Raw genomic sequence first — 14,945 nt, forward strand, 5'->3', positions numbered from 1 at the left:
CCACTTTCCCCTTACGGCCGAGGCACAACAGGCCTTCGCCCGTATCAGAGCTGATATTGCCAAGGCCGGGAAGCACGCAGTAGACGAGATACTGCCCTTCCAAGTAGAAAGCGATGCATCAGGCGTCGCACTTGCCGCCACTTTCAACCAGCCAGGCAGACCCAAGGCATTCTTTTCCCGCACCCTTCATGCCTCAGAAATTCGGCACTCGTCCATCGAAAAAGAGGCCCAAGCTATCGTTGAAGCTGTGCAGCATTGGAGGCATTACCTGGCCGGCAGGAGATTCACTCTCCTCACTGACCAACGGTCAGTAGCCTTCATGTTTAACAACACGCAGCGGGGCAAGATCAAAAATGATAAAATCTTGCGGTGGAGAATCGAGCTCTCCACCTATAATTACGAGATTATGTATCGCCCCGGCAAACTCAACGAGCCCCCAGACGCCCTATCCCGAGGCACATGTGCCAGCGCACAAGTAGACCGACTCCGGGCCCTACACGACAGCCTTTGTCACCCGGGGGCCACACAGTTGTACCATCTTGTCAAGGCTCGCAATCTGCCCATCTCCGTCGAGGAAGTACGGACAGTCACCAGGGACTGCCAGGTCTGTGCGGAGTGCAAGCCGCACTTCTAACAGCCGGCCTGTGCGTGCCTGGTGAAAGCCTCCCGCTCCTTTGAACGCCTCAGCGTGGATTTCAAAGGGCCCCTCCCCTCCACCGACCGTAACACGTATATTCTCAGTGTGGTTGATGAGTACTCCAGATTCCCCTTCGCCATCCCATGCCCCGATATGACGTCTGCCACCGTCATCAAGGCCCTCAACACAATCTTTGCTCTGTTCGGCTTTCCCGCCTACATCCACAGTGACAGGAGATCCTCCTTCATGAGTGATGAGCTGCATCCGTTACTGCTCAGCAGGGGTATCGCCTCCAGCAGGACGACCAGCTATAACCCCCGGGGAAATGGGCAGGTAGAGAGGGAGAACGGGGCGGTTTGGAGGACCGTCCAACTGTCCCTACGGTCCAGGAACCTCACAGCCTCTCGCTGGCAGGTGGTCCTCCCTGATGCACTACACTCCATCCGGTCGCTACTGTACACCGCTATGCATAACACACCCCATGAATGTCTTTTTGCCTTCCCCAGGAAGTCCACTTCCGGGGTGTCGCTCCCGACCTGGCTTGCAGCTCCAGGACCGGTCCTGCTCCGTAGGCACGTCCGACTCCACAAGGCGGACCTGTTGGTGGATAGGGTGCACTTGCTCCATGCCAACCCCCAGTATGCCTATGTGGTGTACCCCGACGGCCACCAGGATACTGTCTCCCTCAGGGACCTGGCACCAGCAGGTTCCACTCATACACACTTCCCCGGCCCGGCACAACCCTCCCCTCCCCCGGCGCTCCCAACATTAACCCCACCAGGACCATCCCTCCTTCCCCTGCCCCCGCAAGAGGATGAAGAGGATTTTGGCACGCTCCCGGGGCCACCCGACATCAGGCCAGCACTGACATCGCCGCCACCGTTACGTGGCTCCCAGCGGAGCGTCAAGGCACCAGACCAATTGAATCTCTAACTGGCACCGGACTTTCAAAAGACATTTTTTTTCTCTCCTAATAAAATACTGTACATAAATTCACTACTGTATATAGTTCTCCACCACCCCCGCCGGATTCATTTTTAACAGGGGGTGAATGTGATAAACCACTGTTACACCTGTATTAGGTGATGTAAGGTAGGACCTGTACTACAGGTTCGCCGGTAGCCCCTGCCTGCTGGCCCCACCCAGTAGGAGGAGTATAAATATGCCTGCCCTCTATGCAGCAGCCATTTCGCCAGCTGCTGTGGGAGGCCACACATCTTACTGCAATAAAGCCACAGTTGTATCCAACCTGAGTCTTTGTACAATTGATCGTGCATCAACCTCCAACCAGCAGGTGGTGGTACAGACACGCAATGCGGTCTCAAGAAAAAGGTCATGTGACTTGGGGACCTGTGTATAAAAAGAGGCTCGTCCGGCCATCTGCAGAAGAACACGAGGTGGAGGGTGATAAGATGTACATGTAACGGGTCAGCAGAAGGTGTAAGTTCCAGGGGAGTAGCAAAACTGCACGATAACGTGCTCAGCAGCAGATTGCCATTCTACTGCGCAAGACATAATAAAAGGATCTTGGCTGGACAGATCAAAGTGTTGGGCGAGTTCACCTTAAAGTCCAAGTGACCAAACACAACCCTTGGGATGTCCCAAGTACGTCCTAAAGTGCTTTGCACCCACTGGATTGCTTTTTGTAATACAGCCTCTAGTTTTGCAGCAACCAGTCTCCACACCTCTGAAAGGCAACTAGGGATGGGCAATAAATGCTGCCCGAACTGGGGCTGGTTTAGCACCGGGCTAAATAGCTGGCTTTAAAAGCAGACCAAGGCAGGCCAGCAGCGCGGGTTCAATTCCGGTACCAGCCTCCCCGAACAGGCGCCGGAATGTGGCGACTAGGGGCTTTTCACAGTAACTTCATTGAAGCCTATCTGTGACAATAAGCGATTTTCATTTCATTTCATTTCAATTGCGAATTGCTTCTCTCAGTTATTTTACTAGATCAGGAGGGGAGGGGCGGCCTCGGGACACCCCCTAAACATTTAGGTTGGAATCCAGGCAGCTTTTCGTTGTGGAGACTAATGGACTTTTGCCACAGACGGCCAGACTGTGTCGTTAGGATGGATTTTCACTGCAGGCCCTTACAGGCAAGTTCCTGGAGAGTAGAAAAACATTTCAAGTTTATGGAAGGAAAAGTGATAGTTATTTTTACATAGTTAGGTGTTCAAAATTGTGAAATGTTTTGCCAAGAGGAGGTAAGGAGAAACTCTCTCCACTGCTGAAACGCTCAGTTACCAGAGGACATCATTAAGATATAGAATCAGGGAGGAGATGAGGATTTATTTTTACACAGTGACTTTTATCATCTGCAATGCACTGCCTGAAGGGGCCATGGAAGAAATTCAATGATAACTTTCAAAAGAAAATTGGACAATGCTTGAAAGGAAAACATTTGCAGAGCTATGGGAACCGAACAAGTAAGAAGAGAGAAACAAATTGGATACATCTTCCAAAGAGCACAGTGGGCTGAACGGCAATCTGCTACTGAGCACGTTATCGTGGAGTTTTGCTACTCCCCTGGAACTTACACCTTCTGCTGACCCGTTACATGTACATCTTATCACCCTCCACCTCGTGTTCTTCTGCAGATGGCCGGACGAGCCTTCTGTACCTTGTAATTCTGGACAACTCATCGCAGGACATTGGAAAAGAACATCAGGGGCGGCAGCTACTGGACGCGTTGCACACGAAAAGCAGCGCAGAGCGACGCGACTGGTAAATATCGGGAGATCCCATTTAGGGGATCTACCCGGCTCGCCACGCGAGATCTAACGCATTCTCGCGAGACGTCGCGATGGACGGGATCGCTTTCTGGCAAATCTGCATATTAGAGTGAGATTTACCCAAGGCATGGGATCTAACTTCCCCGCCTTGGAGACCTCGGGCGAGCGCCGTTCAGTGCTGGTCTCCACAAACGGGGGCCAGACGGATCAACATTCGTCGGGGTCTCCCAGAGGTTTGGTGGCCCCCAGCTGCATGTTTTCTGGGCAGGGTGGTATCCTGGCACTGCTGTTTCCACCTGAGCACCTTGGCACTGCCAGCCTGGCACCCTGGCACTGCCACCTGGGGTGCCAGCCTGGCACTGCCAAGGTGCCCAAATGGTTCTGCCAGCAGGTAGGGACATCTGACAGGCTACCACGCTGGCACTGCCAAGGTGCCAAGCTGGTATTCTTTGCACGGCGGTGATCAGGGTGTGCCCTAAGTGGGTGAGGGGGGGGAGGAGACAGGGACCCCCTTATAGTGAGTTGAGGCTTGTGGGTGGTGTCTGAGGGTCACACGGGTTCGAGAGATCCTCAGTGCCGAAAAGAGGGGTAAGTGTGGCCTTGTCGGGGAGTTCCCCGCTGAGGCCCCCAATCTACCCGGATGGGTGTTAGGTGGCGGGGTGTTTCCCGGTGCTTCAAGGAAAGAGCTAGGTAATATCGCACGCTAAGTGACTCTGTCCCCATTCGAGTAAATCGTACCATATGTTTTTATATTCTGAATTTACAGCCTAGAGGTCAATTACGGTAGCACAATAGTTAGCACTGTTGCTTCACCGCGCCAGGATCCCAGGTTCGATTCCCGGCTTGGGTCACTGTCTGTGTGGAGTCTGCATGTTCTCCCCGTGTCTGTGTGGGTTTCCTCCGGGCGCTCCGGTTTCCTTTAACAAGTCCCAAAAGACGTGCTTGTTAGGTGAATTGGACATTCTGAATTCTCCCTCAGTGTACCCGAACAGGTGCCGGAATGTGGCGACTAGTGGATTTTCACAGTAACTTCATTGCAGTGTTAATGCAAGTGTGATGAACGGTTACTGTAACACTGTACCCTTGTCATCATGTAAGGTGATGTCCCCTTTAAGACCGGGCTTGGAACCCTGGGGAACTCCGCCTCCGGCTCCGCCCATCTGTGAGCCGTATATAAGGGGCCGCCTTGTGGGCAGTGCAGCAGTTAGCACACATCGCGGCTCTAGCCTAGTTCTTAGTTTATTAAAGCCTTCTTTACTGTTTACACTCTAAGCGTCGTTATTGAGGGTACCACAGTAAGCCTACTTGTGACACTAATAAAGATTATTATACTTTATTTTCTTTGATTTGTTGCTGTTACCTTGCCAAGGGCCTTCCTGTTTCCAAAGGACCAACAGTTGGACTTGGAGTACTGGGCAGAGACCGGAGAATTTGACCCCATCGAACTGCACGAGATGAGGATCGATGATAATCGGCTCTTCACAGTGGAACCAAAATCCGGATGCCTGTTTCCTGGACAGCGAGAAACCATTCAACTCACTTACAGGCCAGTTTATTTTTAAGGCTAGAGATAGTGTGAGGAACCTACATGTGAATTTGTTTCCTGAAGTACAAGGCAAACCTTAAAGTCATGACCTGTACAAGTCCCTCCAGTCTTCAGCAAAGGTACATCAGGTCTGTGCAGTTTCACGGGATATTTTGTTACAAATGAACTCAGGAGAAAACAAAACCCTTTAAGATTGCCAAGCCCCCTAAAGTACTGAAATTCACAAAGGTGCTCTACAATTTGTAAATATTATTGTAAGAGTAGTTATGTCGGGTAGAATAGTCAAAATAAGCTTTTTGCAATACTAAATAAAAATATGTTAAAGATATCTCTCCAGTTTGACATCCCTGCCTTCAGTTGCCTGGGCCCTAAGCTTTGTCGATCTCCCCCAAACCTCTACGCCTTCTTCTCCTTCTGTAAGACACTCGTTTGAGGTACCTATGTGACCAATTTGTACCAATATCTCCTTATGTGGCTCCGTCAACCTTGGGTAATTGCTCCTGTGAAGTGCCTTGCAATGTGAAAGGCACCACATTAATGCAAGTTCTTGTTAATGTCACAGTGGTTGTAACAAACTGTTATACCAGGTCAGTGACTGCATTTCATTGGTTTGATTCAATGAAGAATTTTCACCAAAAATGTCAGCGTTTCCTTCACCTCAAACTTGTATTCCACCAAACTGCACATCAAAAGAAAAATGTCCGGGGAGATGGTGGCGCAGTGGTAAAGTCACTGGGCTAGTTATCCGGAGACTCGGGCTTAAATCCCACCACAGCAGCTAATGGAGTTTAAATTCAATTAATTAATCTGGAATTGAAAGCTAGCCTCAGTAATGGTGACCATAAGACCTAGGAGCAGAATTAGGCCACTCGGCCCGTCGAGTCTGCTCCACCATTCAATCATGGCTAATATTTTTCGCATCCCCATTCTCCTGCCTTCTCCCCATAACCCCTGATCCCCTTATTAATCAAGAACTTATCTATCTCTGTCTTAAAGACACTCAGTGATTTGACCTCCACAGTCTTCTGCGGCAAAGAGTTCCATAGATTCACCACCCTCTGGCTGAAGAAATTCCTCCTCATCTCTGTTTTAAAGGATTGTCCCTTTAGTCTGAGATGGTGTCCTCTGGTTCTAGTCTTTCCTACAAGTGGAAACATCCTCTCCACGTCCACTCTATTCAGGCCTCGCAGTATCCTGTAAGTTTCAATGAGATCCCTCCTCAGCCTTCTAAACTCCAATGAGTACAGACCCAGAGTCCACAACCGTTCCTCATACGACAAGTTCTTCATTCCAGGGACCATTCTTGTGAACCTCCTCTGGACCCTTTCCAAGGCCAGCACATCCTTCCTTAGATACGGGTCCATAGCTGCCGACAGTGACCATGAAACTATACATCGATTCTTACAAAAATCTCTTTAGGGAATGAAATCTGTCAACCTTCCCTAGCCTGGTCTACATGTGACAGCAAATCCACAGTAATGTGGTTGACTCTTAACTGCACTCTGCAAGCCACTCAATTCAAAGGAATTACAGATGCACAGCAGTTTCTGGCTTTGGTGATGTTATAATCCCAGTTGATGTCAATATTGGACAAGCCAGATCGCAGAGTGAAACCTGGTTTGATTGATCCTAACTTCCTTTCAGAAATGTGGACATAAGTTACTGAACAAATTCATAGGAGCCTGCTGATAAATAAATAAGATATTTATTGAAATCAGAAAAGTGAACCATATTACACCAGACAAAAAGGTTGGAAAGATCTCAATATAAACATTTCAAATTCCCTCTATTCCTTTACCCCAGCTCTTTCAAAAAGCAGTTAGACATGGGCAGGGTGGGTATAGAGGAATATGGGCCAAATGCGGGAAGTGGGACTAGCTTCGTGATAGAAACTGGGCAGCATGGACAAGCTGGGACGAAGGGCCTGTTGCCATGCTGTAAACATCTGTGACTGTGCCACATAAACCTGTGAAGAGTACCAATAACTTAATGCAAAAGCTTCTCACTTGGGACGGGCACAGTTCAAATGATTTTCTTCTGGTGAATTTCTGAGTGTTCACTTTATGCTTCTCACCCAATTTGTATCTTTCCCTGAGACACCCAAAAAAGCACACTCTAAATTTTCACTATTTCTTCAATGGCAGAGTAAAGCATTGAGTTCCCTCAATTCAGGAATATGATCAGTTTAGCAGAGGTGCTACAATTTTTTTCTTGTACTTTATTCGTCTGTGGGCGTCGCTGGCTGGACCATGATTCATTGCCCATCCCTGAGGGCATTTAAGAGTCAACCACATTGCTATTGGTCTGGAGTCACATGTAGGCCAGACCAGGTAAGGATGGCAGATTTTCGCCCCTAAAGGACATTCGTGAACATACGGGTTTCTACGACATTTGACAATGGTCATTATTAGAGTTCTAATTCCAGATATTTATTAAATTCAAATTCCAGCACCTGCCCTGGTGGGATTCGAACCCTGGCCTCCAGGGGCCCAGTGTGCCCTGGGTCTCTGGATTACTAGTCGAACAACAATACCACTATGCCACTGCCTCTTAAATGTCACTATCGTACCTGCTTCCACCACCTCCTCCGGCAGCGAGGTCCAGGCATCCACTACCCTCTGTGTAAAAAAACTTGCCTCGCACATCTCCTCTAAACCTTGCCCCACGCACCTTAAACCTATGCCCCCTAGTAATTGATCCCTCCACCCTGGGCAAAAGCCTCTGACTATCCATTCTGTCTATGCCCCTCATAATTTTGTAGACCTCTATCAGGTTGCTCCTCAACCTCCCTCGCACACCTCCTCTAAACTTTGCCCCTCATACCTTAAATCTATGTCCCCTAGTAATTGACTCTTCTGACTATCCTCCCTGTCCATGCCCCTTAGAACTTTGTGGACCTCTATCAGGTCGCCCCTCAACCTCTGTCTTTCCAGTGAGAACAAACCGGGTTTATCCAACCTCTCCTCATAGCTAATGCCCTCCATACCAGGCAATATCTTGGTAAATCTCTTCTGCACCCTCTCCAAAGCCTCCACATCCTTCTGGTAGTGTGTTGACCAGAATTGAACACTATACTCCAAGTGTGGCCTAACTAAGGTCCAACACATCTGCAACATGACTTGCCAATTTAAAAAAAAAAAGTGTTCATGGATGTGGGCATCGCTGGGTGGGCTGGTATATATTGCCCATGCCTGAGGGCATTTTTAAGAGTTAACCACATTGCAGTGGATCTGGAGTCACATGTAGACCACCAGTACAGGTAAGGACAACAACAGATTTCCTTCCCTAAAGCCAATTATTTTTAATTTTTTTTTTTCTAATTAAGGGGCAATTTAGCGTGGCCAATCCACCTAACCAGCACATCTTTGGGTTGTGGGGGTGAAACCCACGCAGACACAGGGAGAATGTGCAAACTCCACACGGACAGTGACCCAGGGCCAGGATTCGAACCCGGGTCCTCAGCGCCGCAGTCCCAAAGCTAACCACTGCGCCACATGTGCCCTGCCTTCCCTAAAGGACATTAGTGAACCAGATGTTTTTTTAATGACAATCGACAATGGTTTCATGGTTGGGAGGTCTGCTTCCGGTTGCGGCGATGCGGAGCTAAGCCGCACATTTCGGTAGCTCCCGCTAGAACGGACTTTTGGGCTATCCGGAGGAGCCCCAACGGAAATGTTTTGATCAAATCCCGTGTGGGAAGGTGAAGTAAGGTCCCCCTTCCGTCATGTATGGAGGGGACTAGCAGTGGAGGGACAAAGAAAGAGGCTTTGGAGCAGCGGCAGAAACGAGGGGGAAAAAAAACAAGATGGCGGAGGGCGGAGATCGAGCAGCATGGGGGCCGGACCAGCAGGAGTTTCTCAGGCGCTGCGTGGAGGAGCTTAAGAAGGAGGTGTTGGCGCCAATGATGTTGGCGATCGAGGGGCTGAAGGCAACCCAGAAGGCCCAAGCGGTAGAGCTCCGAGAGGTGAAGGAAAAACCTAACGAGAACGAGGACGAGATCTTGGGCCTGGCGGTGAAGATGGAGGCGCACGAGGCGCTGCACAAGCGGTGGGCCGAGAGATTCGAGGTCCTGGAGAACAGGTCGCGGAGGAAGAATCTCCGGATTCTGGGTCTCCCCGAAGGAGTGGAGGGGGCTGATGCCGGGGCGTATGTGAGCACGATGCTCCATTCGCTGATGGGTGCGGAGGCCTCTCCGAGCCCCCTGGAGCTGGAAAGGGGCTCACCGGGTCCTGGCGAGGAGACCCAAGGCTGGCGAGCCGCCAAGGGCAATAGTGGCGAGGTTCCATCGTTTTGCGGACAGAGAGAGCGTCCTGAGATGGGCCAAGAAGGAGCGGAGCAGGAGATGGGAGAATGCGGTGATCCGAGTCTACCAGGACTGGAGCGCGGAGGTGGCAAAATATCAGGTGGCTTCAACCGGGCCAAGGCGGTGCTGCATAAAAAAAAGGTGAGATTCGGAATGCTGCAGCCAGCGCAACTGTGGGTCACTTATCAGGACCGACACCACTATTTCGAAACGCCAGAAGAGGCTTGGACCTTTATCAAAACGGAAAAATTGGACTCTAACTGAGGGACTGTGGTTGTGGGGGAGATGTTGACTTTATACAGGGCTGTAAATATGGGTAAAGAATGTTTCACGGGTGGGATGATGGATGGGGATGGGGGAAGAGTTTTTGATGGGGGGACAGTGAGGAATGTGGGCGTCGGTGCTGGAGGGAGGTGAGACTCGGGGATGGGGGAATTGGGATAAGGCTGCAACAGGAGCTGCGCCGCAGGGGGAGGGGCTGGCTCAGGAAAGTGCGGGCTTTTTCCCGCGTTAGGGAGGGGGGGGGTGGAGGAGCGCAAGGAGGAGGAGGGATTTCGACACGGCGGGGGGGGGGGGGGGGGTTGCAAAGGAAAGGCGGGGGAAGCCGGGGTCAGCAGGAGTCAGCTGACTTACGGAAGTATTATGGGGGGAGCAAAAGAGCAAGATTTGGATCTGGGGGGGGAGGGGGGAGAATAGGGTTGCTGCTGCATGGACCGAGGGGGAACTGAAAATGGAAGAGGTGGTCGGGGTGGGGGTTCCCCGTCTGGGGGACTGGAGGGTGCGGGAGACGCGGGCACGGGACTGGCCTAAAATAGGAGATGGCTAGTCGGCAGGGGGAGGGGGGGTGGGTAGCCCCCCAATCCGACTGATCACGTGGAATGTGAGAGGCCTAAATGGGCCGGTTAAGAGGGCCCGAGTGTTCGCGCACTTAAAGGGACTGAAGGCAGACGTGGTCATGCTTCAGGAGACACATCTGAAGGTGGCAGGTCAGGTTAAGGAAGGGATGGGTAGGACAGGTGTTCCATTCGGGGCTGGATGCGAAGAATAGAGGGGTGGCAATACTGGTGGGGAAGCGGGTGTCGTTTGAGGCCAAGAACATAGTAGCGGACAATGGAGGCCGATACGTGATGGTGAGTGGTAGGTTGCAGGGGATGGTGGTGGTATTGGTAAATGTATACGCCCCAAATTGGGACGATGCTGGATTCATGAAACGGATGTTGGGGCATATCCCGGACTTGGAGGTAGGAAGCTTGATAATGAGTGGGGATTTTAACACTGTGTTGGACCCAGCACTGGATCGCTCCAGATCTAGGACCGGAAAGAGGCTGGCTGCGGCCAAGGTGCTCAGAGGGTTTATGGACCAGATGGGGGGAGTAGATCCGTGGAGATTTGCCAGGCCTCTGGCCAGGGAATTTTCTTTTTTCTCCCATGTACACCAGGCCTACTCCCGGATAGATTTTTTTGTTCTGGGCAGGGCACTGATCCCGAAAGTGGAGGGAACGGAGTATTCGGCCACAGCCATTTCAGACCACGCCCCGCACTGGGTGGAACTAGAGCTGGGGGAGGAGAGGGACCAACGCCCGCTGTAGCGGTTGGATGTGGGACTGTTGGCAGACGAGGAAGTGTGCGGGAGGGTGCGGGGGTGCATCGAAAGGTATCTGGAGGCCAACGATAACGGGGAGGTGTATGGGAGGCACTGAAGGCGGTGGTCAGGGGAGAGTTAATCTCCATCAGGGCTCACAGGGAGAAGAGAGAGGGCAGGGAAAGGGAGAGGTTAGTGGGGGGACATTTTAAGAGTAGACAGGAGATAGGTAGAGGCCCCTGATGAGGGACTACTCAGGGAGAGGCGAAGTCTCCAGACGGAGTTCGACCTGTTGACCACAGGGAACCATGATGTGGAGATGCCGGCGTTGGACTGGGGTGAGCACAGTACGAAGTCTTACAACACCAGGTTAAAGTCCAACAGGTTTGTTTCGATGTCACTAGCATTCGGAGCGGTGCTGCTCCTTCCTCAGGTGAATGAAGACCTCTTCATTCACCTGAGGAAGGAGCAGCCCTCCGAAAGCTAGTGACATCGAAACAAGCCTGTTGGACTTTAACCTCGTGCTGTAAGACTTCGTTCTGTGACCACAGGGAAGGCAGAGGCACAGGGGGAGATGTATGAGTATGGGGAGAAGGCGAGCCGGATGCTGGCACATCAGTTCCGTAAGAGGATGGCAGCGAGGGAAATAGGTGGAGTCAAGGATGGAAGGGGAACTACGGTGCAGAGTGTGGTGAAAGTGAATGAGGCATTCAAGGCCTTCTACGAGGAGCTGTATAGGTCCCAGCCCCCAGGGGAAAAGAGGGGATGCGACGATTCTTGGACCAACTGAGGTTCCCGAGGGTGGAGGAGCAGGAGATGGCTGGTTTGGGGGCGCCAATTGTGGTGGAGGAGCTGGTTAAAGGACTGGGGAGCATGCAGGCAGGCAAGGCCCCGGGACCGGACGGGTTCCCAGTGGAGTTCTATAGGAAGTATGTAGACCTGTTGGCCCCGTTGCTGGTAAGGACTTTTAATGAGGCAAGGGAGGGGGGGGACCCTGCCCCCGACAATGTTGGAGGCGACGATCTCTTTGATCTTGAAGCGGGATAAGGACCCACTGCAATGCGGGTCGTATAGGCCGATCTCGCTCCTCAACGTAGATGCTAAGTTGCTGGCAAAAGTGTTGGCTACGAGGATTGAGGACTGTGTCCCGGGGGTGATTCACGAGGACCAGACGGGATTTGTAAAGGGCAGGCAGCTAAATACCAATGTGCGGAGGCTCCTAAATGTGATTATGATGCCATCGGTGGAGGGAGAGGCGGAGATAGTGGCAGCCATGGACGCGGAGAAGGCCTTTGACCGAGTAGAGTGGGAGTATCTCTGGGAAGTGTTGTGGAGGTTTGGTTCGGGGGAAGGTTTATTAGCTGTGTCAAGCTCCTATATAGAGCCCTGGTAGCGAGCCTGGATAAATGATATGGCAGGGTTTCTCAAGTTGGAGAGGATAAAGTTTGCCCTGAGAGGGTCTGTGCAGGGGTTCTCCAGGCGGTGGCAACCGTTCCTGGACTATCTTGCGTAGCGGGTTTTTTTTTCGGGGGGGGCACCTGAGCAAGAAAATACATAAATGATCCGGAAAACTGATATGTACGGGAGGAATCCAATGTACAAAGTTCTGTATCATATTGATTTGCCATGTTTATGTCTTGCTATGCGAGTTTTCTTTTCTTTTTGTTACGGGGTGGGGGGTGGTTTGTTTGTATGGGTGAAAATTTTGTTTAAAAATTCTTAATCAACATATTTTTAAAAAAAAAATTTTTTTTTTAATTGTTTCATGGTTACCTTTAGATTTTTAATTCCAGATTTTTTTATTTAATTCAAATTTCACTATCTCCTATGGCGGCATTCAAACCCGGGTCACAGAGCATGACTCTGGGTCTCTGGATTACTAGTCCAGCGACAATACCACTATGCCATTGCCTGTCCCGTATGCTCAATGCACTGGCCGATGGAGGCAAGCGGGCTGTATGCCTTCTTGACTACTTTCTCTGCCTGCGTTGTCACTTTCATTGACCTGTGGACCTGTACACCCAGATCCCTCTGCCTGTCAATATTCTTAAGGGTTTTGCCATATACTGTACATTTGATTTCTGATAGCCCATCTTCCAAGTGAATGACAGAATTGTTATGGTGCAGCAGGAGGCAATTTGGCCCATCATGTCTGCACCGGGGCTCTGAATGAGCGACTCACCTAGTGCCTTCTCCCCATAGCTCTGCACACTCTTCCTTTACAGATAAGTTCCCGTTTGAATGCTTTGATTGAACCTGCCTCCACTACACTCAGGCAGTGCCTTCTAAACTCTAACCACTTGCTGTGTAAAAAATTATCTTCACATCACTTTTGCTTCTTAACTAATTACTTTAAATCTGTACCCTCTGGTTTTTGAACCTTTCATGAGTCGGAACAGTTTCTCCCCACCGACTGTCCATACCCCATGTGATTTTGAATACCTCTATCAAATCTCCTCTCAACCTTCTACCTGTTTGCGCGAAGGGAATTAAATGCAAAAGTACAAAAGGGATATGTTTCAGTTATGCGAGGCACTGGTGAGACCACATGTGGAGCACTACAGGATTGCTCTCCTTATTTAAGGAAGGATGTAAATTTGTTGGAAGCAGTTCACAGAAGGCTGACAAGACTAATACCAGGAATGGGCTGTGACATTATGCAAATATACAGCATGTGAAGAGTTAATGGTTATGTTAAACCTAGCCACTAGAGGGAGCTAAGGGACAGTACTATAAAAAGCACTGGCTCTTGGGCTCGAGGAGATTAGATTTGGAGCTGACAAAGATAAAATTCCTAGTGTATTGCAGAGTTAGTTAAGGTATAATTGTTATAGCTAGCAGATAGAGATAGTGTTAGTGAGTGTAGTTTAATTCTTACATGTATGTTTGCTGTTCAGAATAAGTGTGGAACAGCACGGTAGCCTTGTGGATAGCACAATTGCTTCACAGCTCCAGGGTCCCAGGTTCGATTCCCGGCTGGGGTCACTGTCTGTGCGGAGTCTGCACATCCTCCCCATGTGTGCGTGGGTTTCCTCCGGGTGCTCCGGTTTCCTCCCACAGTCCAAAGATGTGCGGGTTAGGTGGATTGGCCGTGATAAATTGCCCTTAGTGTTGGGTTATGGGGATAGGGTGGAGGTGTGGGCCTTGGGTAGGGTGTTCTTTCAAAGAGCCGGTGCAGACTCGATGGGCCGAATGGCCTCCTTCTGCACTGTAAATTCTATGATTCTATGAATCCAAAGATGTGCAGGTTAGGTAGATTGGCCATGATAAATTGCCCTTAGTGTCCAAAAAGGATAGGTGGGGTTACTGGGTTACGGGAGTAGGCTTAAGTGGGGTGCAGACTCGATAGGCCAGACGGCCTCCTTCTGCACTGTAAATTTTATGATTCTATGATAACTCAAATTTAGAAGCTCTTCAAAAGAGCTTTGTGTGTTTTTGTGATCACTACATCTTCCATCCTGGAAACAAAGATCACCACATGGGCGGCCTGTCTCACGAGGAAAGTTTGGATAGCCTAGGCTTGTACCCACGGGAGTTTCGAAGAGTAAGAGATCACTTCAATGAAACATATAAGATCCTGAGGGGTCTTGGCAGGGTAGAGGTGTAGAGGATGTTTCCTCTTGTGGGAGCATTTAGAACTGGGGATTACTGTTTAAAAATAAGAGGTGGCCCATTTAAGACAAATGAGGAGAATTTTTTTTCACTCAGAGGATAGTGAGTCTGTCTCAATCTCTTCCTCCAAAGGTGGTGGAACCACTGTCTTTGAATGTTTTTCAGGTAGAGGTTGATGGATTCTTGGTAAGCCAGGCAATCGGTGGTGGGTGGAAATGTGAGATTGAGGTTACAATCCGATCATTCATAATCTTATTGAGTGGAGGAACAGGCTCGAGGGGCAGAATGGCCTACTCGTCCTGCTAATTCATATGTTTGTATGTCAGGAAAACCGTCTCTGTGGATGAATTATGTTGACAATTATAATTAAACAAAAAAGTTCACATCCACATTTTGGAACCGTGTTAAAAGTAAATTACTGCGGATGCTGGAATCTGAAACCAAAGAGAAAATGCTGGAAAACCTCAGCAGGCCTGGTGGCATCTGAAGGGAGAGAAAAGAAACGTTTCGAGTCCAGGTGACCCTTTCTTCTC

The 14,945-nt window shown here is 50.2% G+C and overlaps 1 protein-coding gene across 2 annotated transcripts in view; it reads left to right on the forward strand.

Moving 5' to 3' along the window:
- cfap65 (cilia and flagella associated protein 65) overlaps nt 1-14,945 on the forward strand; it is a 243,182-nt gene that overhangs the window by 131,737 nt on the left and 96,500 nt on the right. For both annotated transcript variants that reach the window (XM_072469307.1, XM_072469318.1), the window contains exon 20: nt 4,739-4,915. In XM_072469307.1, coding sequence (XP_072325408.1) covers nt 4,739-4,915 — 177 coding nt within the window. The remainder of the gene's footprint in view (nt 1-4,738; nt 4,916-14,945) is intronic.

Source organism: Scyliorhinus torazame, chromosome 2, assembly GCF_047496885.1.
Source record: "Scyliorhinus torazame isolate Kashiwa2021f chromosome 2, sScyTor2.1, whole genome shotgun sequence".
Lineage (NCBI taxonomy): Eukaryota > Metazoa > Chordata > Chondrichthyes > Carcharhiniformes > Scyliorhinidae > Scyliorhinus > Scyliorhinus torazame.